The sequence below is a fragment of the Urtica dioica genome, chromosome 12, assembly GCF_054948205.1.
Source record: "Urtica dioica subsp. dioica isolate 48M chromosome 12, U.dioica_male_clone48M_v1_H2, whole genome shotgun sequence".
NCBI lineage: Eukaryota > Viridiplantae > Streptophyta > Magnoliopsida > Rosales > Urticaceae > Urtica > Urtica dioica.
Window position 1 is genome coordinate 9,777,517 of NC_142767.1, and position 22,683 is coordinate 9,800,199.

Consider the following 22,683-nt stretch of genomic DNA (forward strand, 5'->3'; position numbering starts at 1 on the left):
CGGGTTCTATAAAAAACAACAATAAATTCTAACTTTGAAATATAAGTCTCAAAATATCAAATAAATTTGGATTCTATTAAAAAAAAATTGAGAAAAACATATGTGAACCACACAACATAAATACATATATTTCATTCAGCAAGATTTTTCCAAAAAAATCAGAACAATTCGATTTCATCACAAACTCAAACTGTCGGCACAAAACAGTGGGAATAACACGGGAGTGTCGCCGAAATTACCAAGAAATGACGGAAATATTGTTGATTTTGCACGGACGGCGTCGAAATAATGTGGGCACTGTCAAAATGACGAGGATACGTCGCCGATTTGCAAAGATAAGGTTCCAAACGACATTCAGAGCAAAACGACATAGAAATTGCGATGAAATTTCCACGACAAAACGACATAAAGTGGCGAAACGACCAAAATGTCATTTTTGTGCCGGAATCCCAAAAATAGCGCAATTTCGACGAAAATTCCCCGCAATACCTCAAAATTTTAATCCTCGGTAAATATTGATTGTTCAATGCTAACAAAACAATACTAATAGTGTGGTAGCTAGCTTGGTCTAGCGGTAATCCCACACACACACCACGGAGAGGTCATGGGTTCAAGCCCTCATGGGATGCAGAAATGCATACCCCTTAAGATTTATTCTAAAAAGTATGTAATCTTGGCCAATAGTGCCACCTATTATGTATTCTTGGCCGATAATGCCACTTGCGCTTTGCACTACTAATATATCATGTAATCCTAACCGATAATGCCCATACTAAAAAAAAAACAGTACTAATAGAACAGAGATTACTCGGGAAAAAAAAAATTATGTCAAGTTCCTATTGGCTATGTTTGGTTCTCATCTCAAAAAGAGTTTTTGAGTTAAAAAAATTGGAAACAAAAAACGAAAATGCGTTTGGTTTAATTTTTCGGAAATTTTTTTTAAAATTTTTTGCAGCTGTTTTGTAAAAGAGTAAAGAAAACTGAAAACAAATAAAAGATGTTTTTGGAAAAAAATTTATTCTCTTTCTCTCCTCCTTCTCCTCATCTTCTCTTTTCATTTTTTCAAAAACAAAAATGAAAACTGTACCAAACACTTTTTTCAATTTCTCAATACCAAACAGCTTTTTGAAAATAATTGCAAAATAATTTTTCAGTACAACTACAAAAGTTAAAAAATAGAAAACAAAAACTTTTAGAGTTAATAGAGCAATAATAAAAATATTCATTTCTTTCTTTAGCACTGTCGACAGGTTTTATGCAATGAGATTTGGATTAAATATAATTTAATATAAAAATAATAAATAGGTCTTTCCAATTTTTCTTTAATTGTCCTAAACCTTATCACTTATTTAAAAGGAGTAGTAGTCAGTTGGGATGTATTTTTCTTCGTACTGCATATTTCAGTTGGGATGATAAAAATAGCATCTAGTTTCTCAAGGCCTGTCTTGTGTTTTCTCCTCCTGTATTTTAAGGCCCCGTGTACTTTCAGTCCTTGAATTATTTTGTATTTTCCGATCAATACTTTTCTAATAAAAAAAAACGGACAAAATGAAAAAGCGAGAGATTGTGTAGAGTTGTAACTATGGCAGATAAAAGACAAATTCTGTTCACTGATATGAGGAAATTTCTCTATCTATAACAGTATTTTCAAACAAGTGTAGCTCGAAAACACACAGCAAAACTCATGAATTGATCCGTAATCAACACTAAACGTTCGTAGGTATACGAAAGGCAGTTAATTCTGTACTCGACACTTAGTAATTCACACTTCAGAATCACAAACACACACACTTATTCATCTGGATTCGGATCATTGTCGGAGGAATCCTCATTCCGATCCTTCCTCTCGTTCCATCGTGCCCAAAACCACCTCAAAACAAGAAACCCTCCAAGAGCATAAACCTGGAAAAATGCAGGGGATTCAACCATACGCCAAAAGGAAAAAAAAAAAAATTTAAGACCCTTTCTGAGCCTTAGTTTTCAAAAGAGCAAATGCAGATATATGTCATGTTTACACATTGGTTTATAGATTTCAGAAACTACAACAAGCCAACGTGAAGAGCATAGTTAGCTAAGATCAAGGAATTGAGAAGTACAACATGTGGAACAAGTTACGCTCGGCTTATGAAGGGATATTGTTGATTAGAACAAAAGTTCGTGAATGCGTTAGTTTATCATACACATCTTCAATCAAGACCCTTGAGCTATCTCAATTAAGCCTCTGATAAACTCTAAAATCAATTCTATACAAGAACAAAGTGTGTAGGCAACTAGAATGGTTGCAGGCAAAGGAAAAGCTAGACAAAAGAAATAATCACATAATGAACATCTCCAAATAAATATGGAAAGTAACTTAGCAAGGCCCCGAAAGAAATTTAAAATGTTTCTTGATAATTATCAAAGTGCAAACTATTAATACAAAGGAAAAAAAAAAAAAAACAAACAAAGACATGTCAGTTTAAAGAAGCTATTTCTGTCAATCAGTCAACTACTATCTATGAATCCTTTCTTTCTAAGCGTATATTATTGCGAGATATGAGTATGCATATAGAATTCCGTTAACATGAACCTTTTGAACTCTTCAGATCACATGAATGGGCTTTAAATTTGAGTCAATTCGTCCATTTTATCTTCAACCAAATTTCAAACAAATGCAATGCCCAACGAATTCCCAATCTGTCTCACAAAGCCCTCTCACATGTCATGACTGATTTATCTGTACAAAACGACTCCATTCATAACGAAACCCCTAAACCTAAAAATGGAGAAAGAGAAACCTCAGTTCCAAATAAGACCGAACTTCAAACGGAGAGCAAGAACCACAACTAATGATCAGCTTTTCCAGTAAAGTAATCGAGTCAATCGACATTTCCTCCGATTTTTCGCAACAAACAAAGACCGAAAACTCTAAAAACCAAACAAACAAATTACCTGCCAGAGAATGATAGGATTCGAAGTCTTTCCAGTCTCGTGATTCTCAGCCACCTCCGGAGGAGGAACCGTGACCTTGGCCTTGGGAAATCTCACTATCATCGGCTTCGGATCTTCCATTTCCGGACTCGCTTCCTCTTTCGCCTTATCGCCTTCGGTCTTGGAACCTCCTTTCGGCTTCAGAAACGGGAATGAAAACTTGAAGTTGGGGAACAGCGAGAGCTCGTTCCTCGCTTCTCTCCGCTCGGTTTCTTTGCTCGCGATTGAGGTGTTCTCCGACATTTTCGGTGTCGAAAAAGCGTCTGAGAAAGCTGGGTTTCGGGTTCTGAATCGGCGGAGAATACAGAGATGAGAGGATTTTGCATGTAAATGAAAACTATGGGTTTTGTACTGTTAGCTTTCTCTGTGTTCTTCTTTATTTTTATTTTTTTCTATTTATTTATTAATGTTTAATGTTGATCTTATTTAGTGAGTCCCACAAGTCGTCCATATCAAGACAATTCTCGGATACGGGAGCGCGGATTTATAATTTATATTAATCCGGAGAATTCTAGGTTGTGTAAGCGAATTCGGGAAATAAGAAGTAACTATTATCATACAACAAATCCGAAAATAATTGCCTAATTATTTTTTTTCTTCTCTCTATAAATAACTAAGGATATTCCTAAAATTAATATATAGGATCTTCTTTGTTTTGTAATTTGATAAGTATCGATTTCTTGCTACGATTGCCAATCACATTGGCCCGGAATCATTCCGCTTTTTCGCGGCCCTTACATGGTCTTGATGGACATACCGCAACCAAGTCCTCCACATTCAATCTCGTCTCAACCCTCGATACCTCCTAGATTAGACCCCCTCAGCTCCTCGACGACCTACACGCTACAGACCAGCCTCAACCTCCACGACAATTGACTGCGAAGACTTCGTTCATAATTTCAAAAAGCACCGACACCTCGTTCATAACCTCGGTTATCGACCTCATCTTGGCTGATACTTCCCCAATGATGGAAATACGCCTCATCATCAACGATATACGCATCATCATCAATGAGATTTCTCAAGTTCTTTGACACTTTTGAGAGTGAAAATAATTTGGCATAGTGTAACCTTTGTTTTTGGAGAAACATTAAAGAAAGGGAGAGGACATACGATAGTAATTCTTCCTCAATTCAAGCAAAAAACAAAGGGAAATGTTTCTCTTTGTGTGTTTTATGTATGGTGGAGGGAGAGTTTATCTTAATTGTGAGAGAAATGTTCTTTTTCCTTCAATTCTAAAGATAAAAGAAATACATTGTTCCTCTGTTTGCGTGTTTTTTGAGTGGGAGAGTAGAGTGAAATGAAGTTTTTTTTTTCCAAGTTTGAAAGAGTTTTTTGACCTCATATTAAGTGGTGAGAGGAAGAATAATTATATGTTAGGAATGTACTTAAAAGGTGCTAGGGCGACTTTGGTATCCATGGCGACCATTTATGTTCGATTGGGGGACCATTGGTGGCCTTGAAGGTCATTTTGGGCAAAGTTCGTGTCTATGGTGGAGAGGGTAGGCTGGGGAGGAGGGCAAGAGATGGAGACACAGGTCTGACCATCGCTCGGTCGCAGCGTGTGGTCGAGGACATGGGTGGGAGACCATGGCCCTGATCGAGAGTACGAGCGGAGACGATAGCCTGGCCATGGCCTAGGTGAAGAGAGTAGTTCAATCGCAGCTCATAGTCGATGTCATGGGTGGAGGCCCTTGGCATGGCCAAGGGAAAAGGCGGAGAAGGAGGCATGGCCATGGCCAGGCGAAGACTGTGGCTCAGTGGCGGCTTGTGGTCGAGACCTGGTAGAAGGTTTAACTTATTGACTACGAATATTTTCGAATGTCTCAATTCGGTTTTGAAAGAAGCTTGGGGATGGCATGTAGCTTGTCTTGTATTGAGCTTTAGAAGATTGCTACAACGGTGGTTTAATGAAAAAATAGATTTAATTCCTCTCATGGTATTCAGACTTACTGGTAAAGTTCTTAAACTCTTCACGAAGGTTGAAGTGGATGCATGTACTATAAATGTAAGCAATACAGTGTAAATGTTTGTAAATTTTTGTTAATCTCAATTGCTTTGTTAATTACTATTAATTACGGTAAATTTACATATGTGCAGATAGAGCCGATCAATGCCCATCAGTTTGAAGTTTTTGACGGTGTTATCCACAAGGTTGTTGATGTCGTCAACAGAACCTGTTCATGCGGTGTTTGGCAATTGGATTTGTTCCCATGTTCGCATGTTTTCGCTACTTTGTGGAGGTTGAACCTAAAGCCAATGGATTTTATACCTTAATACTACACACAGAACGGTTATATTGCTACTTATTCAATGGACGTTAACCTAATTGAACATGACAGAGATTGGGTCTTACCACTAGAATTTCAACTTATTCATCCTCCAATTCATAAAGTCCAAGCAGGAAGGCCGAAACAGAAGGGATATCGGGCTAAGTGTGAGATGTTTCGTCCGTATCATCAAAGATGTGGAAAATGTTGAAGAGCGGGACATAATAAGCGTTCTTGCAAATTTTAGTTTTTTTTGTTATTTAATTTTCATTAAAATTTCGGTACAATTATGTTTTGGATCTATGTTTTTAATTCAATTTGGTTGGTTTGTTTGTTTTTTTTTTTTTTTTTTTTTCAGAATATCAGACCCGGTATTGAGATTAATATTTGGATAATCTAATAGGGTTCTTTGATTTTAAAATCATTATTGACTTGGTCGAGTATGTTGCCTATTAATTGTCCTAGTGTTATTTATGTTTAGTTTTGTAAATTATGTCTTAACGTTTTTTTCACCACCGATCAAGCAATATCTTCATATATCTGTCTACTCTTTACTTTCCATCACCATTCTATAGGTATTGTACAAACATAAACCAAGTCTATATGAATTTACAAAATAAACCAGCTTTGGAACATTTACAAAAATAAATCTAGTCAAGTATGATCTAAAAAGAACACATAATTAACATAAATAAATAGTGTCAATAATGATCTTAAACTCAAACCAAAATAGTAGGAACTATAGCTTTAAGCTCAACTTACATACTACATAATAAAACCAAGTCAAATGATCTTAAACAAAAAGAACATTTTGGCTCAGCAAACCAAAAAAACTAGCTCATAACAATAGCAAAATAATTTATCTAAATAGAAGAGGTCTAAATCTCGTCAATTCTCCGATTGCCTCTCCATCATTTTTTTCGTCTTATTTTCTTGAGTGTAAGGTGTTTGTCAATGCTGAAGATTTTGTAGCCCTCTTGGGCCGTCCATAGTCTTGTGGTTGGTAAGATTGTATTTTGGAATTCTAGCCGACCTCTTTGGCGCAACAGCTTGCACGTAATCTTGTGGTTGAAACTGAGAAAGATTCTCAGTTCTAGAGTCAATCAAAACACCAAAAAGATTTATGTTGTCAATCATAAATGCTATATTGTCGTTTAACTGCGTAACTTCTTCCTGTAAATATAATCAAAGTTTGTGTTAATTTTAGTTAATTTACACCGTTAGTGTTAATTATGGTTAACTTAGTATTAATTTCTTTAAAGACACATTTACCAGCTTCATATGTTGAGCGCTTTTTAAACTTTCGAACAATGGTGACAGTTTTTCTACACCTTATTTATACCACGACTTGTTACAGCCAAACGTTAATACCAAGACTTGTTACAGTTTTTCAATGGTGACAACGTACCGGACGTGTTGTCTCTGCAACAATAGTCCGCGAGGTCTCGCTAAGCTGTTTGGTTGCATCCTTTGATGTTTTACCGCTTGCGGCCTTTAATTCAGACGCTTTATTTGGTCTCCACTTATTGTTCCACTGCAATTCAATAAAAAAAATTTAACGGCCGTTATCATGTTCAATAAACAACATAGACAATTCTTTTATCACTTTGGAAATATACTTACTTCAACCACTAGCTTTGAGCACCCGTGATTTTTAACTTTTGAAATAGAGTCGATTCGATTCGAAACATCGCTTTCATATTTTTTGAGGTTGTCATCCTCAACAACATCATCCTAAAGACATAGAACTAATCAGTAATATTAACATGAATTTATGGTTTTGAAATAGATTAACATTTTCTTACAATTTCAAATTTACCTCTTCTACAAAAGTTGTGACCATGATGTCGTCAAAATTCATTTCTCCACTAGCATCTTGGAAAATCTGTGAACGCAATGCACATCGTTAGATTACATATAATATTATGTAAAGAAATTATGGGTATAAGAAATTTACTTCTTCAATATTTGTATCTTTTTGTTTCTCCTCTAGCAGCTGAACTTTGTTCTTTAATACTTTGATTTCTCTTCCATGTCTTTATTATGCTTTCTTTTCAGGTCATTTACCTCTTTCACTGTTTTTTCGAACTTAACACATATGTATTCTATCCTTTAAATAGATTTTTTTATTTTTTTTCCAAGACCACTGGATCACTATCTTCATTCCCATCAGAAGTCCCTACTATTTCTTTTCCTTTTCTGGTCGGTGTCTTTTCTTCAGGAATGTCATCAACTACTTCTCTTCCCGTGTCATCCATATCTTGTTCTTCTGTTGTGGCTGATATAACAAGTCCTTCAATCTACATTTACATAAATTAATAGTGGTTAATAACACTAAGTATACAATATGATTCGTATTATCGAGCATTCTACATTTACAAAAATTAACAATGATTAATAACACTAAGTAACAATGGTTCAATCTACATTTACACTAAGTATTCCATACCTCTTCATTACCAAAGATATTGTCAATGAGATCATCGTACTCTGGATTCTTGTTGTACATCCATTTAAACATCCTTAGATAGCTCACATTGTTGTTTCTTTAGTTCTTGATCAACTAGGGCTGGTATCACTTCGTATGCCCATGCCAGTAACGGATAAATGAAGCCTTCGATATCGTACTCTGTCAATGTTTTCAAAGAAAGCTTCAACGAGATACTATGCATCGAAGAACATAGTGCATTGAAACTTGCTTGGCCCCAAGGATACTCTACAAACTCTTCGGGATTGACAGCAAGTCTGAGATGCTCTTGCACTATCAACACTTTTGGTTGCTTCGATATCAACACGTGTTCGACTATGGCTAATTTACAAGCGACACTCTTTCTTCGTCATTTGCTTGCAGGATAGATTGCAAGAGTACTATAAGAGTTCATGAAATTCGCAAGTCTTTTATTGACATGAAACGTCATGCTAAATTGTTCCCCAAATTTCTTCATTTGCTACTGGAATTTCATCACAATTCAAACCTGAAATTGAATGAAAACCAACAGGTCCAGCTCCAAAATTAACAATAATTTACCGAACTTAAATAAACTCTAATATAAAGGGAAGAATTAAACACTAATTTATAGCCTAAAAAAAACACTAATTTCAAATACTAACCTGACATAACCAACAAATCATAGTGTGAAGACTAAACTTTTGCCTCCAATTTTGAACCGTAGTTCATTTTCTTTTTTGCTGTTTACTTGATGCAAAACAAGCAAATGCGCAAGCTGTTTTGGAAACGTGTCACCAACAAATTGTGTCAATCTTCGAAACGGCCCGTCACGAAAAATCCTTTTCTGGTTCTCAGTTTCTAGACAAGACAGAATGTCCTTCAATACTCCCAATTTGGAATGTTGACATATTCTTATTTATGGGTTCCAGAATTCTGGTTGCACTACAAATTCTCCAATCCGCGATACACGGACTTAGTATTAGGCGTAGGTACTTTTAGTTATGAAATATATCATTTAACATACCTTACTTGATGATTTGGCACTTTTTTCCTCGAAGATTTAGACGCCCTGTCATGTTCTCCCATCCTTTCGTGTAAATTGACACCCATAATTCAACAAAATATTATACTAGAATATTTTGGTTTAAAATCAAATTCAGTATTAATCATCATTTACCAACATTTACCAACAGATTTATTAAACATTCCAAAAAATCCAGAAATTTCAGAAATAAAATCTTTAGCATTCCATTTGACCTTTAACAGTAAACAGAGATTAACCATCATTTACCAAATTTTTAACAATAAACACAATCTTTGATTTAAATATTAAATTAACCAACATTACAGACAAAATAAATAAACAGAAATTAACACCGTGCAATTAAGCATCAGACATTGAGCATTAGATTTAACACTGTGCATTAGACATTGAGCATGTATTCAACAGAGAAAAGCAGATTTTGAAATAAGCATGCATTAACCAAAAACTATAAATCAATTTCTGAAATTTCCAACACAACGTATTAATAAACAGAAATTGACACCGTGCAATTAAGCATTAGACATTGAGCATAAGATTTAACACCGTGCATTAGACATTGAGCTGTCGATTTCAAAAGATTTAAACATTTGGGTAAACGTATCTATAACCTAGAAAAATAAATCCAGAAAAAAATAAACAACCATAATAATAAACCTAAATAAATCCAGAAAAAAAAAAAAATTAAACATATATCAACCGGAATAAACCACAAATCAACAAAACCCAGAATATTCAACCTAATAATAAACCTAAATAAATCTAGAAAAAAAAAAATTAAACATATATCAACCGGAATAAACCACAAATCAACAAAACCCGGAATATTCAACCTAATAATAAACCTAAATAAATCTAGAAAAAAAAAAAATTAAACATATATCAATCGAAATAAACCATAAATCAACAAAACCCAGAAAAAAAAAATTAAAAACACATAATAAGAGGGTTGTTATTCTACCAGTAATTTCAAAAATCCCAAAAAGCCTAGACAAACGTCAAAATACCGAAATCTAAAAAAAAACCTAATATTCTTTTCCTACCACTTTCGAATCTTCGGTCACGACTTCTTCAATGCTACTGCACATCCGCAACTACGATGATCGTCAAATCAAGAGCAATAAACTTCTTTTTTCCCCTTTTTTTACGAACAATAGTGTCATTTTAGAAAGAAAATAAAAAGAAAAAACAAATAAATCATTTCCATAACAAGCAAGTGATTGATAAATTTACATTTGGTATGTCGCTACTCAGTTCCCTTAAAATGCCGAAAAAATATACCATTCCTGCCTTCGGAATCTTTGCATCAATAACCGACAATATCAGCGCATCATAATTTGTTTAACACTACACAAACAAAGAGTCTTTACAACATTCTAAATGTACTTTTGGGTGCGTATTCTCGAGGATATCCGGGACACCTTCTAAATGTACTTTTGGGTGCATATTCTAAATGTACTTTTGGGTGCGTTGTCTTCAGCAGCGATGCCTCGCAACGCTGGCAGAGCAAAAATCGGGATCAGCATAAATGTCACAATTTTGATTCGGACACCGATCCGCAATATTGTCCCTATTCCAAGACTGTCAAGCTCTCTCCAAAACCGGCGCTATGCATTTGAGGCTCTCTTGGGTCTTCTTCTTCATCTTCACTACGTATGGAAAAGCTCGCTCTTCGTACCCGCCACTGGCGTCGCGAACCCGTTCATGAAGATGGCTCAGCTGCAAAGAAACTTCTTTTTAATATGGCTCTTGGGGACTCCAGTGAAATAACTATTACATCTAACATCCTTTAGCAAAAATATCAGCTTATCTAGCAAAATCACTGAAGTGTTGTAGTCCATATGAGAGATAGACCAACTGCAAGTAACATGTGACTTTTTGCATTAAAAAAAAAAAAACAAGACGACTACAAACATATACAAAAAATAAAAAAAATAAAAAACTGATTTGACATCTGGTTATGTACTATACACTAGTAAATAAAGTGTAAGGCATAAAACACATAAAATGTAAAGAAAGAAAAAAAAAACAGTTTGCAATAAGAGGAAAAGAAAATAGCCTACATCCGAAGCCGAAGGAAGATGATCGGATTGTGATAGCCTCAGGTCGGGGACGAAGGCCAGATGGGTCAGGAACGCCGGAGTTGGTCTCCGTGAAGAATCCGGTCACTTCACGGTGCCTGTCGGATTGCTTGTGGGCGAAGAAAGGGTTTCCGATCTGGAGCCTTGGATTCGATAAAGTTCATCAGCCCGCTCTTATTTCTGCTCATCCCTTCATGTTTTTTTCTCCCATTCATTGGGTACGAAGAAAACAGTCTTGTGATGCTACACAATACGCTGAATTATAACTTCATGCCAGAAAACCGGATTGAGAATTAACGAGCCCTATTATAGACAGAAAGTTAAGTTATTTCGGCCATTTAAAATAAATTCGAATGACGATTGATTGGCAAGGGGGGATTTATTTGGGTGAACATGCAAATTTGATTTTAAATGGAAAAAAAAAAGCTGCTATTATTCAAGCTCTAAAAAAGAAAGAGCTTAAACAAATTCATATTTTTATTTTCTTCATGAAACAAGGTGCAAGTAAGTTGATTAGTCATCCAAAAAAGGGATGTTTGTGGTGGACTGGCTTAGTAAAAGCATTGTATTAAAAAAAAAAAAAAAAAAAAAAAAAAAAAAAGGAGTCAAACCCCAAAGAATGAATATGTGAGGCACAAAATAGATAAAAATCAAAGAATGAAAAAAAAAAAAAAAAAAACAGAATGCAATAAGTGGACAAGAAAATAAACCTTGTCCTTCTTCGCCAATCTCAATCTCCGACGCCCAAGACTTCCCCTTATTCCGACTCTTTGCTCCAGCTCTCTTTCAATTCCAGATCATATTCTGTAGGCAAGAGAGAATCTCAATTACGATTTATGTGAGGATTAACAAGGTCTTTTATAGACACCGGGAACGTATCAATTTGAATTTAAATATGAAAAACTATTATTCAAGCTAACAAAAAGAAACAGCTTAAACGAAATTCATATTTTTGTTTTCTTCACAAAACAATGTGCAAATAATTAGACCAGTCGGCCAAAAAGGGATTTCTGGGATCAAATTCTGATTTCAATATGATTTTCCTATAACAATAACTACAGTTCTCGAAGAAAAAAAAAACGGATGATTGATTGGAAAATTATAAATTTTTCCCAAGTTGTCATAGTAAAAATTTATAAAGAAAATAATTTGAACGATTCTATAAATTTATAATTAGAATAAAGAATTACTTATGGTTTTTAAAAGAACTCTAAATTTATTAGTTTCCCATATCTTCCTTCAAAGGAATCAATGAAGCCAATACAAATCAGACGCACAGTTAAAAGATCTAAAGTTTTCAAGTTTAGTTCATGTGATGCTATTTTTGTGGACTCCCATAATAAAATCATTGAATTGAATGGACTAGCACTTCGAAACCGTTAAATTACGTTAGTTCAAAGACAGACCCCAATTTTAGTTCATACCTTTTCTCTGGCTGGCCTACAATCGAGCCACCGAATCTTGCAAAAAAAAAAAAAATCATATCAGATTAGATACAAATGTTTGGTCACTATGGCAACGCCAAAACTAAAATAAATTCAAACGAACTGAAATAAAAATGTTCGAGCAAGTAACGGCTCTTTAAATGAAACCATATCGATGATTCGCATAGCAAGTTAGTGATTTATGGATCTACCTTTGGTATGTCGCTATTCCGTTCCATATGAGCACCATTAAAATTACCATCATCTTCCTCAGAATCTTCACCTTCAACAACAGCCAAAGTATCCATAGCGCGAATCTGAACATGGAAACAGTTGAAACTAATTTAAAAAAGAGTCTTACATGCTTTTGATGGATAAAAATACACAATCTAATAGTTGTATCAAAATCAGTATCATATCACGAGCTTCAAATAATCGGCTTCACTCTTAGGACAAATCAAGAATACAAAATATAAGTTTGAAAAATCATTCATTGTCTAGTTTATTTATTTATTTATTTAATATTATGGCTTTATTATTATTCCAAGTTCCATCAAAGACTTGACCAACAAATATTAAACACATCCATGAAATTATCACAAATAAAATCAACAAAGACCTCATCTATTATCAATTTCAAAACCCTCAGTACCTAAAGGTTTCTAACAGATACAGCAAAGCTAAAAAATTATTATGAAAATATCACTTTGGGAATTCTTTTGCTACACAGATTAGAAAATGAGAGAGATTCAAAGGCTCGCAAGAAAATAACAATTGAACTAAAAAAATGAATAGGAAGAAACTGAAACATTACCACACAATGATCGCGCCGCAGAAGAGATGGGAAAATTCAGAAATGGTTTAGGACGGAAAGCATCGATGCTTTGCGATGCTTTTATAAGCGATTTCTCTACCATTTTAGGAAATCGTGGACGAAACCTGACAATGCGTTACTTTGTCAAATTACTTTCCTCATGAATGGAAATGTAGTATTACAAAAATAAGAATAAATGGAAATGTAGTTTTTAAAGGACATAAAAAAAAAAAAAAAAAAAAAAAAAAACCCCATAAATTAACTCCTATAACAATCTAGACTTATAGAATTAAATCAAGACATCTAATTTCTTTATAACTCTATAAACTTCACAAAATATTTACCATAATTTTTAAGATACTCTACAATCTTTTCTGTCATTCTATTAATTTAAAGAAATTTATCCATGATTCTAGAAGCTTTGAATTGGTGATTACAATTCAATACTCAAGTGGGACCCCCTCGTGGAGCAGACCAAATAGGGTCCCGTAATAGTCTTCGTGTTCGATACTCTCGACCTAAAACTCAAGAAATCTTTTGATCGCATGACCATCAAAATAAAATCGGCACATAAGATTTTTTGAGTTTTAGGGTCGAGAGTATCAAACACGAAGGCTATTGCGGGATCCTATTCGGCCTGCTCCACGAGGGGGTCCCACCTGAGTATTGAGTTGTACTCACCAACTCAAAGCTTCTAGAATCATGGATAAATTTCTTTAGATTAATAAGAATGACAGAGAAGCTCGTAGAGTATTTTAAAAATTATGGTAGATATGTTGTGAAGTTTCTAGAGTTATAAAGAAATCAAGTGTCTTGATTTAATTCTATAAGTCTAGATTGTAATAGGTGGTCATGCGATCGGGTTGAACTAAAATAACAATAAACAATTTTTTTTTTAATATTGCAAATATTTGACACGAACGAGATTTTATGAACTATTATTTAAAGCGAGAAACACAAACATTTTAGTCTATTTTTTTTTTTTTTTTTCTGTAATACTTATGTCACTTACTTATTGAATATATATGTAGATTTGATTGTTTAAGAGTACTAAATATTTTATTTTATATATGGACTTTTGAAAAGTTCTTTTATATATATGTGTGTGTAAAAAATAACTCGAAGAAATCACCCGATTATTTTCGGTTTAATTTGATTTAATTTTGTTTCCTTTTTTCATATGACTTATTAACATTGTCACCCGATTACTTTCCGAAAATAACTCGAAGAACTCACCCGATTAAACCCGATTACTTTTTTTCGAGATATATACATACATATATATATATATACATACATATATATATATATATATATATATATATATATATAAAGTCCCATAACAGCATTAACTAATAGATACAGCACCAACTATAATCTCTAAATCACAGGATATCACTTTTTGAAAGAATAGGCATTGATGATCATAAAATGTTAAATAGTATATTTTACTATACTCCTTTTTCCATTTTGTGCGAATTTTACATTTTTTTTTTTAATGAATGAACGTACAATTCTATTCAAGCATATCAGAGTATGTATTTGTTACTTCACTGTATACCGTTTGAAATTAGCGAACAGTTACAATTTTGGGCTTTGGCAATCTCCACCGCGGCACGGCGTCAAGCTACCTCTGTTCGGCCTCAACTCCCCGTCTCCGGCGAGCACGAGCCTCAGACTTATTTCACGACAAAGCAGTAACAGTGAAAACGATTTCAACTCCGTGCTTGATGAAGAAAGCCACAGCGAATACACAATAATAAATACAATCTAATAATCCTTCCAGTGATAGTCAGTCTCCTTCCAGCTGGCTTCCGAGATTGGAGATCAAACTTTGGAAATCTTTAATGTCAAAATCTAGTCCTCTATCGCCGCTACAGCACGAGCTTCCGTGAATGGAAGCAGTCACTGCATATATATTAGCATCGTAAACACACAGGAGAGAAAGTAGGCAAGTAAACATGCACGAGAGTATTATGTCACTGTCGATTAGAAAAGAACCACCCGTTCTTCGGGACAAATTACCTAATAAAAGAGGTTATACATCATCTTATTTAATTGTTGATACATTTAATAGGACAAAAATTAAACAGATCCGCTACTGATAGTATGCATCTGTATTTAATCGAATCGAGAGCAATTGAATTTTTTTTCCCTTTTTTCAATGCAAAAAAAAAATCGTATCTATTAAAAACTCCACTTGCAACAATCGAATCCCCAAATCTAGCAATATAATTAAATATATAAATAAAATCAGATTCAAAAGCTCGGAAAGGCAAAACCAAAAATTACTTTTGTACAACAAACTCGAACTGAAATGTTTTCCAACTCGCGTTTGAGAAATGCAATTTACCGCGAAATCGCTTTAAGCTTAATCATATCAATCCAAATGCATGGTAGTCATGGAAACATCAAAACAACAATAATTTATAACAAACTGAAACGAAAATGTGTTTGAGCGAGTATCAGCTTTTTAAAAATAATATTGAATCAATGATTTCAACAAGAAGCTAGCAATCAATGGACTTACCTTTGGTATGTCGTAACTCCGTTCCATTATAACACCTTTAAAATTACTATTAAATCGCCCTCGGAATCTTCGCCTTCAACAACTGTCAATGTCTCCATAGTGCGAACCTGAAAATGGAAACTGATGAACGAGTCATTAATGGTTTCACTCCAAATAAACAAAGATTCTTTCATTCTTAACATACATGAATATACACAATGCAATTCGATAGTTATCACTAATACAGTAACATATAAAGTGCTTAAATATAAAAACTTCACTCTTCTGGACAAATCAAGGGTAGAAATTTGAAAATCATTTAGCCTCTACTTCTTTTCGTAAAGGATCTCAAATTTTGTTAATGTTTCAGCAACAAAAGAAAAATGCACGAAATCTACCTGGGTGCATATTCCGAGGCCAACTCGGACACCTTCTTGCAGTGTCTTCAGAAGTGAGGCCCACGGGAAAATCTTCTCTCGTCTTTTGTTCTTTGTCTTTGTCTTTGTCTTTGTCTTTGTCTTTGTCTCTGTCTTTGTCTATGCTTTCTTGTATATAATGGTCTTCCTATCTCTCAGATGGTAGATGTCGAGAAAACACTAGAACTCAACACTCCCTAGACAACCAATCAGCAGACAGATCAGAGATGATGACGACCAAGTGATAATAATACACGAACTAATCCCGAAAACCAATAAAAAAACAGACATGGTTTATATTTACTTACTTTTCTTTCGGACAAGTATTGACTGCTGACACGCAAAGGAATTCACGGCGCAAAATCGAGCATCGAGTACTTGTTGGACTCACCCATTTGAGCAGAGTTTCAGCCGCGGTAGAAGGGAAAAAAGTTACGTCTTATACTCTTTCCCCCAAACATTCTTGATTCGCATGTGTTCGGTGGCAAGTCATCAAGTGATCAAAGGGCTGGGTTTCTCTCCATCCCTGAAATCTCTCACTCGAGAAAATCTACGGCCTAAGTAAAGGGTTGGGTTTCACTCCTTTTCTCGAACAAATGTGTCGAGAGTTTGAACCTCGAGTCCATAAAGACTGATCCCGACAGTTGTGTTTGCCTAACAAAGGCCGTTCGAACTCTCGTCTTCGACAGAGGCTCTATCGAACTCTCGTCGCATCAGAAACTCCTTCTGACCAACCTCAGTCTGCGAATGAAAATGGGAAATCGTTACATGCCTTGATAAAGCGATGACTAGTCTTGCATTACAAACAAGAGTAATCTAAAATCCTGCCAAACTTTTTATATTACCAAAAGTAAAAAAAAAAAAAACCTCAAAGCCGTATCTCGATTCTCGAAAGATCTAAACATTTACAATTAATATAATAAACTACTTACTGCTTCTAGACGGTCTATAATTAATTAAATGTTAAATCTTTCTCCTAAATGAATCAAGCTAATATAAACCAAACGCAGAATTCATGAAATGCAATTTATTCTGGAATAGCTTATTCAAAGTATTAAATCGAATGAATTAGCACTTAGAAACCGTGAAATCGCATCATTTCAAACCCGAAATCCTGATTTCTGGTCATACCTATTCTCTGGCCTCCAATAACTTTAAGAATAAATAAAAATAAAATCATACCATATCCAAATAGGTCACGGATAATATCAAATCTACACTTATTTTAATGAACTGAGACAAAAACGTTCGAATGAGTAACGGCTTTCCAAACAAAATCAAATCGATGAATTCCATTACAAGCTAGTGGCTAATGGATTTACCTTTGGTATGTCGCTACTCCGATCAATTATAAAGCATTTAAAATTACCATCTCCGTCCTCGGAATCTTTGCCTTCATCAACCGTCAAAGTATCCATCGCACGGATCTGAGCTTGGCAAACATTTTGAAAATTGTAACCAAACAAACAAAGAGTCTTACATTTCGTTCATGGATGAAAATTTAATATACGCAATCTGTAACTTGTAGCTAAATCAGTAGAGCATATCATGATCTTGAAAATATCGTTTCACCGTTGTGACAAATCAAGAGTACACAATAGAAGTTTGAAAAATCATTCAAGCTGCTTATTATTATTCCAACTTCCGTCCAGGATTCATGCAACCAAAATCAATCATATCGATGAAATTCTCTCATGAAAAAATAAAAAGTAACAAAGACTTCATATACTATCAATTACCTAAAAGCTTTCTGAACAAGAAAGCTAAAAACATTGGGAGTTCTTTTGCTACTCAGATTAAACAATGACACTACAGAAAATCAAAGGCGTGTGCGAAAATACAAATTGAAAAAAATGAATGGAATGAGAAGAATCTAGAAACATTACCAAAAGAATAATCACCACGCCGCAGAAGATAGTAAAATCCAGCAAGGTTTCAGGACTGAAAGTTTCGGGGCTTTACGATGTATTTATACCTGATATCTCTGCCATTTTAGGTAATTTAGGATCAAACCTAGCAATGCGATTCTATGTCAAACCATTTTAGGTGATTTCAATAGAGGAATTGGCGGCATAAATCATCAAACTCTTTCCCTGTACTCAGTTTGGTACTCAAACTTTTTTTTTTTTTACGGAAATAATCACTAAACTGTATTTTTAGTACCGACGTTACTCATTTTAACGATTTTTTTTTTTATGGAAGTAAGGCTAAAGCATTTTGTTACCATGGTTAAACATATTCAGTATTATTAATGGTTTTTTTCTTCTGAACGCCAACAACTTCTCGAAGCCGGTGATGATGGTGATGAGAGCCAACTCGGGCCTCACCGACGGCGACGCTCCCTCGTGCTCCACCTCATCTCCCTTCACCAACAACTGCCGAATCTCTCCCTCCAACGCCCTTAACAGAAACCACCAAGCTCCGGCGACCATGTTCCTCGCGGATACGGCGGCGGTGATGGACCACCCTCCCGGGAACTTGGCCCAGGAGCTCCAGATCAAGCCCGATATCAGGGTCAAAAACGAAGTAGTGCCCATAGTGGTGTCGAAAGGACTGGACCAGCTCAAATACAAAGGAGCCACCGCGGATCCGTTGGAGGCTTCGTCTTCGGGGACGTCGTATCTCGATGCCGACACTATGCACCAGACTTTCCCTCTCCCGGCTTTCTGTTTGGACGGCGGCGACGCCCAATCAAGGAGACGCTCTGCGCCGGGACACACTTGCTGGTCTCCGGCAAGGAAGACGACGGAGTTCCGGTCGTGTGGCGGTACAGCCTCGTCCAAGACCGGTGGCTCCAAGGGCCATCGATGATCAACCCCCGCTCCATGTTCGCCGCCGCGGCTTCCGGCGACTTTGGTTACGTCGCCGGTGGGCTCCTCCGGGTCACCAATGAGGCCCACAGCCTCAACTCCGCCGAAAAGTACGTGTTAGATTGAGATACGTGGATTTCCGTCAAAAAAATCGTTAAAATGAGTAACGTCGGTACTAGAAATGCAGTTTAGTGATTATTCCAGTAAAAAAAAAGTTTGAGTACCAAACTGAGTCCAGAGAAAGAGTTTGATGATTTATGCCGCCAATTCCTCATTTCAATAAAAACGATTTTTTTTTTGTCCGGGCGTTAATTGAAAAATAAACTATGAATTGTGCTATAAAGTGTTGTATAGTTTACAATGACACACATATATAGCATATGTTTTAGTGAAATGCTAAGTTTAATTTTTTGTTTTAAAAAATGTATGAACTCCTAGTTTAATTAAAATTACGAAATCATACCATGAAACAGATAACAGTGTCACAAATCTCCATTTCATTGATATTAACTCTTATATAAGAAAAATCTAATCAAATCCAAACCAATACTCTAACTTTCAAATTCCCAATTTTGAAATAAAACTAGACTTAAATTGAAATTAAATAATAAAATTCATATTTTCCAAGATGATTTCATTCCATGTTCGAATTGCAACTTTGAATCCTGGATTATCTGTTTGAATCTGTGATTTTGATGACTATCAGTTGTCGATTTTTACCTCTTTGCATTTTTTTGTGTTCTTCACGATTAAGTGACTGTTGTTTCTTTTTTAGTTTTAAAATAAATTACATATATTGCACGAGTTAATAAAGATAATTGGTGTTTACATATAAATATTATAGTCAGCGTCAATGAAAAATCAATAAAAATTCAATAAAAATAAGATTTGTGACACTGTTGTCTATTTTAGTATATAATTTTATCATTTTAGTTAAGCAGATGCTATGAAGTCGACATTTTTTAAAACCAAATGTTAAACTCTGCATTTCACTAAAACACAAGGTATATATGTGTCATTATGAAAAAGTTTATACATTTATTATATTTTACTTTTGTGCCTATAAATGTATTATTAGCTTAGTTAATTAATTTACTAATTGTATTTCGTTAGTTAGTTAATTAATTCACAACTCTAACTCATTTAAATTTTTATGTGACTGTTGAGGTTGGATTACTTAATCAAATTACTTAAATAACAAATTTAGATTATGCATACTCTATGAACCATGAATTAATTTACTCCATAAGTATGATATTCAAAGTTAATTAATTTACTTTAAAAGTTAATGAAATTTACTACCTAGACATTAATATTTCTTTGCATACTATAATTATGCCCACTCTTCAAACAATGAAGAAACATCTACATTAATGATAAAGTTGTACAAGATGTTGAATAGTCATTTGATCTACATCTTTCACACGTTTACGATAAATTTGAATAGTCCAATAACATCAACACAAACCAAATCTATCAAAGGAAAAACTCCAAAAAATACGAACAAATTATACTGTTTTGGGATTTTAGTACCATTATCTGCTTAATTTGTTATACGATGACTTTTTGGGTTTTATAAACTTATTTAGTTGACGAACTATCAATGAGTTAATAAGTTTGACTATATTGGTTAATTAAATTACCAATTACAAAGACTACTTAACCATTCAACACCAAAAAAAAAAAAAAAAAAATCGACGTGTTTATCATACTAAGTTTGATATGCATAATATGTACATAATTAACGACTACTTAATGAAAAAAAATAAGTTTAAATGTAAAAGAAGAAATGAGTTAAGATGTTAATATACAAACATAGTAAATTTAATAAACATTTAACATGAACACCCATTATTACATTAGGACCACTATTCTAACAGTTTCACTTTAAAGCCTCTCTCTCTCTCTAAAACACTCGTATCAGAGAAAACCTAGTTGGTCGCCGCCGCCTACCCCCTTGGGTCACGGTCGTCGTTAACGCGACTCAGATCCGGGGGGGGAGGGCGGTGTTCGCGCGCAGTCGCGACTCAGATCCGGTGGTGTCTCAAGTCCAAGCGCCAGCGCCGTGCTCTGTTCTGGGAGGGCTTCAGTGGTCGCGCGTCGGGGAGCTCTCGGGCGGTCGCGGTCTCAGGCGGTGGTCGCGGGCTCAGGTCGGTCTCAGGTCGGTCGCGGTCTCAGGCGGTGGTCGCGGTCTCAGGTCGGTCTCAGGCGGTGGTCGCGGGGTCAGGTCGGTCAGGCGGTGGTCGCGGTCGGTCGCGGTCTCAGGTCGGTCACGACTCAGATCCGAGAGGAGAGGGCGTTGCGCCAGCGCCGTTCGCGCGCAGTCGTGACTCAGATCCGGTGGTGTCTTACCTTGACGAAGCTCGGAAGCGCCGTGTTCTCTGTTCTGGGTGGGCTTCAGTGGTCGCGCGTCGATGAGCGCTCGGGCGGTCGCGGTCTCAGGCGGTGGTCGGTCGGGTTCTCTCTCGGAGTTGCGGGACAGACTCGTGCTCACCCACCGGGGAATGCTTTTGGCGTCGGTGGTTCTGAGCGAGTCGTCACGAGATACCTAAGTTTCCATTTGTTTTCTGGTTGTTTAATTTACTATTTTTTTAAGACTTGGTTTTGGTAATATGTTTGTTTTGTTTTCTTGGAGGCGGAATAGCCGTCCTTCACCATCCCAGTGTGGATCTCCTGTTAGATTCGTGTCTATGCAGGTTGAAGAGTCATCTTCTTCATGGTCATCGGACCGCGGTCATTTGGATCTTTCCATCAACCATTATGGGTTTATCGAAAGAGCCAAATGTGTGCTCGATTTTGAGTGTGTTCTTTATTCTTCCTTCTGTTGGAAGTACGCACAATATGAGCGAACACCTGTACTTAGTGTTAGATTCATTCCGATCTAAGTCTGTGTCGTGTCTAAGATGTTATTCGTCTGTATCGATGGGTATTCTACCCGTTTTTTAATGAAAGCTTTGTGCAATTCTAAAAAAAAAAAAAAAAACACCCATTATTACAAGTAGTGTTATAGAAAAGGTGACGTAAATCTATGAAAAGATATAAAATAATACGAAATAACTAAAAACAATAGTTCAAAAAAAGAAGTAAAATAAAAACCAATTTCCATTGTTTGAAACTAAAAAGCAATCATTTCTTTAAGAAATATGTCAACGCCCCATTAATTGAGTAATGCATCTTCTCCGCAACAATAGAAGAAAATGCATATCTTTTCCTCCTGAGTAGCTTGTTTTCCACAAAGTTGCAATCGCGTGCCCACACGGGAAGTCATTCACTTGCCAATAGCAACATGTGCACGATTGTTTGTTGATATAGACAACTTCATTGATTCCATTATTTTTGGTATTCATCAGCTTCAATTATAATCAACTAGTTAATGAAATTGAAAAAAATAGTAATTTAAAAGTAGTTATACAACAAAATAAATCAACAAGGCAATAATTTAAAAGTAAATTAAAAAAATAATTATATAGTAAATTAAATTAACTATAAAGTAAATCAAAGCTATAAAGTAAAATTTACCCTTCGTTTGTAGCAGAATCCTACATTTGAATAGTAAATTTAAACTCTTTTGGAAAATTAATTTATTTCCCAAACTTTGAAATTTTCAGATGTAATTACAAGAATTAGAAGAAAAATTATGAGGCAGAAGAATTCGACATGATGTTATCATGAACCTGGAAGATAATTTTTTTGTTTAATGTAAATCAAAAGAATTGATGAATTTGGAAACAAACCCTAAAAAAATGAATACAAGAAAAAAAAATCCGTGTGGTTAAGAGATATGAAGAACTAAAATACACTAATTAGAGCAAACGAAAATTTTAAGAGCGATCACCAGAGCAAACAATGACAAAGCTGGAATGACAAAAAAAAAAATTATGGGTTTAATACGAAAGAA

The 22,683-nt window shown here is 35.2% G+C and overlaps 2 protein-coding genes and 2 long non-coding RNA genes across 5 annotated transcripts; 1 reads left to right on the plus strand and 3 right to left on the minus strand.

Annotated features, from left to right (window-relative positions):
• Positions 1-1,592: 1,592 nt before the first annotated feature.
• On the minus strand, positions 1,593-3,352 carry LOC149379001 (uncharacterized). Its single transcript, XM_089603354.1, has 2 exons — positions 2,932-3,352; positions 1,593-1,902 (listed from the first exon to the last, which is right to left on the minus strand). The coding sequence occupies exons 1-2, from the start codon at positions 3,211-3,213 to the stop codon at positions 1,792-1,794; spliced, it is 393 nt and encodes a 130-aa protein (XP_089459480.1). The 5' UTR covers positions 3,214-3,352; the 3' UTR covers positions 1,593-1,791.
• A 6,520-nt stretch (positions 3,353-9,872) lies between these two features.
• LOC149379002 (uncharacterized) lies at positions 9,873-12,290 on the minus strand. The gene is made up of 4 exons (XR_016294211.1): positions 12,237-12,290; positions 11,523-11,616; positions 10,795-11,115; positions 9,873-10,450 (listed from the first exon to the last, which is right to left on the minus strand). It is a non-coding gene; the product is annotated as an uncharacterized LOC149379002 (long non-coding RNA).
• Positions 12,291-14,471: 2,181 nt separating this feature from the next.
• LOC149379003 (uncharacterized) lies at positions 14,472-18,003 on the minus strand. Of its 2 annotated transcripts, none has more exons than XR_016294202.1 (6): positions 17,862-18,003; positions 17,298-17,402; positions 16,284-16,716; positions 15,958-16,172; positions 15,581-15,687; positions 14,472-14,958 (listed from the first exon to the last, which is right to left on the minus strand). It is a non-coding gene; the product is annotated as an uncharacterized LOC149379003 (long non-coding RNA). The 2 variants fall into 2 exon arrangements; XR_016294203.1 differs by having other exon boundaries at positions 15,581-15,700.
• Positions 18,004-18,273: 270 nt separating this feature from the next.
• On the plus strand, positions 18,274-18,786 carry LOC149379004 (auxin response factor 7-like). Its single transcript, XM_089603927.1, has one exon. The coding sequence runs from the start codon at positions 18,274-18,276 to the stop codon at positions 18,784-18,786; it is 513 nt and encodes a 170-aa protein (XP_089460053.1).
• Positions 18,787-22,683: the final 3,897 nt, after the last annotated feature.

What these genes read in the sequence shown, in the direction of transcription:
- LOC149379001 (XM_089603354.1), bottom strand. Translation starts at nt 3,213, where the DNA reads ATGTCGGAGAACACCTCAATCGCGAGCAAAGAAACCGAGCGGAGAGAA. An exon ending in ATCCTATCATTCTCTGGCAG is followed by an intron (nt 1,903 to 2,931) that starts GTAATTTGTTTG and finishes GCATTTTTCCAG; the next exon opens with GTTTATGCTCTTGGAGGGTT.
- LOC149379004 (XM_089603927.1), top strand. Translation starts at nt 18,274, where the DNA reads ATGGTGATGAGAGCCAACTCGGGCCTCACCGACGGCGACGCTCCCTCG.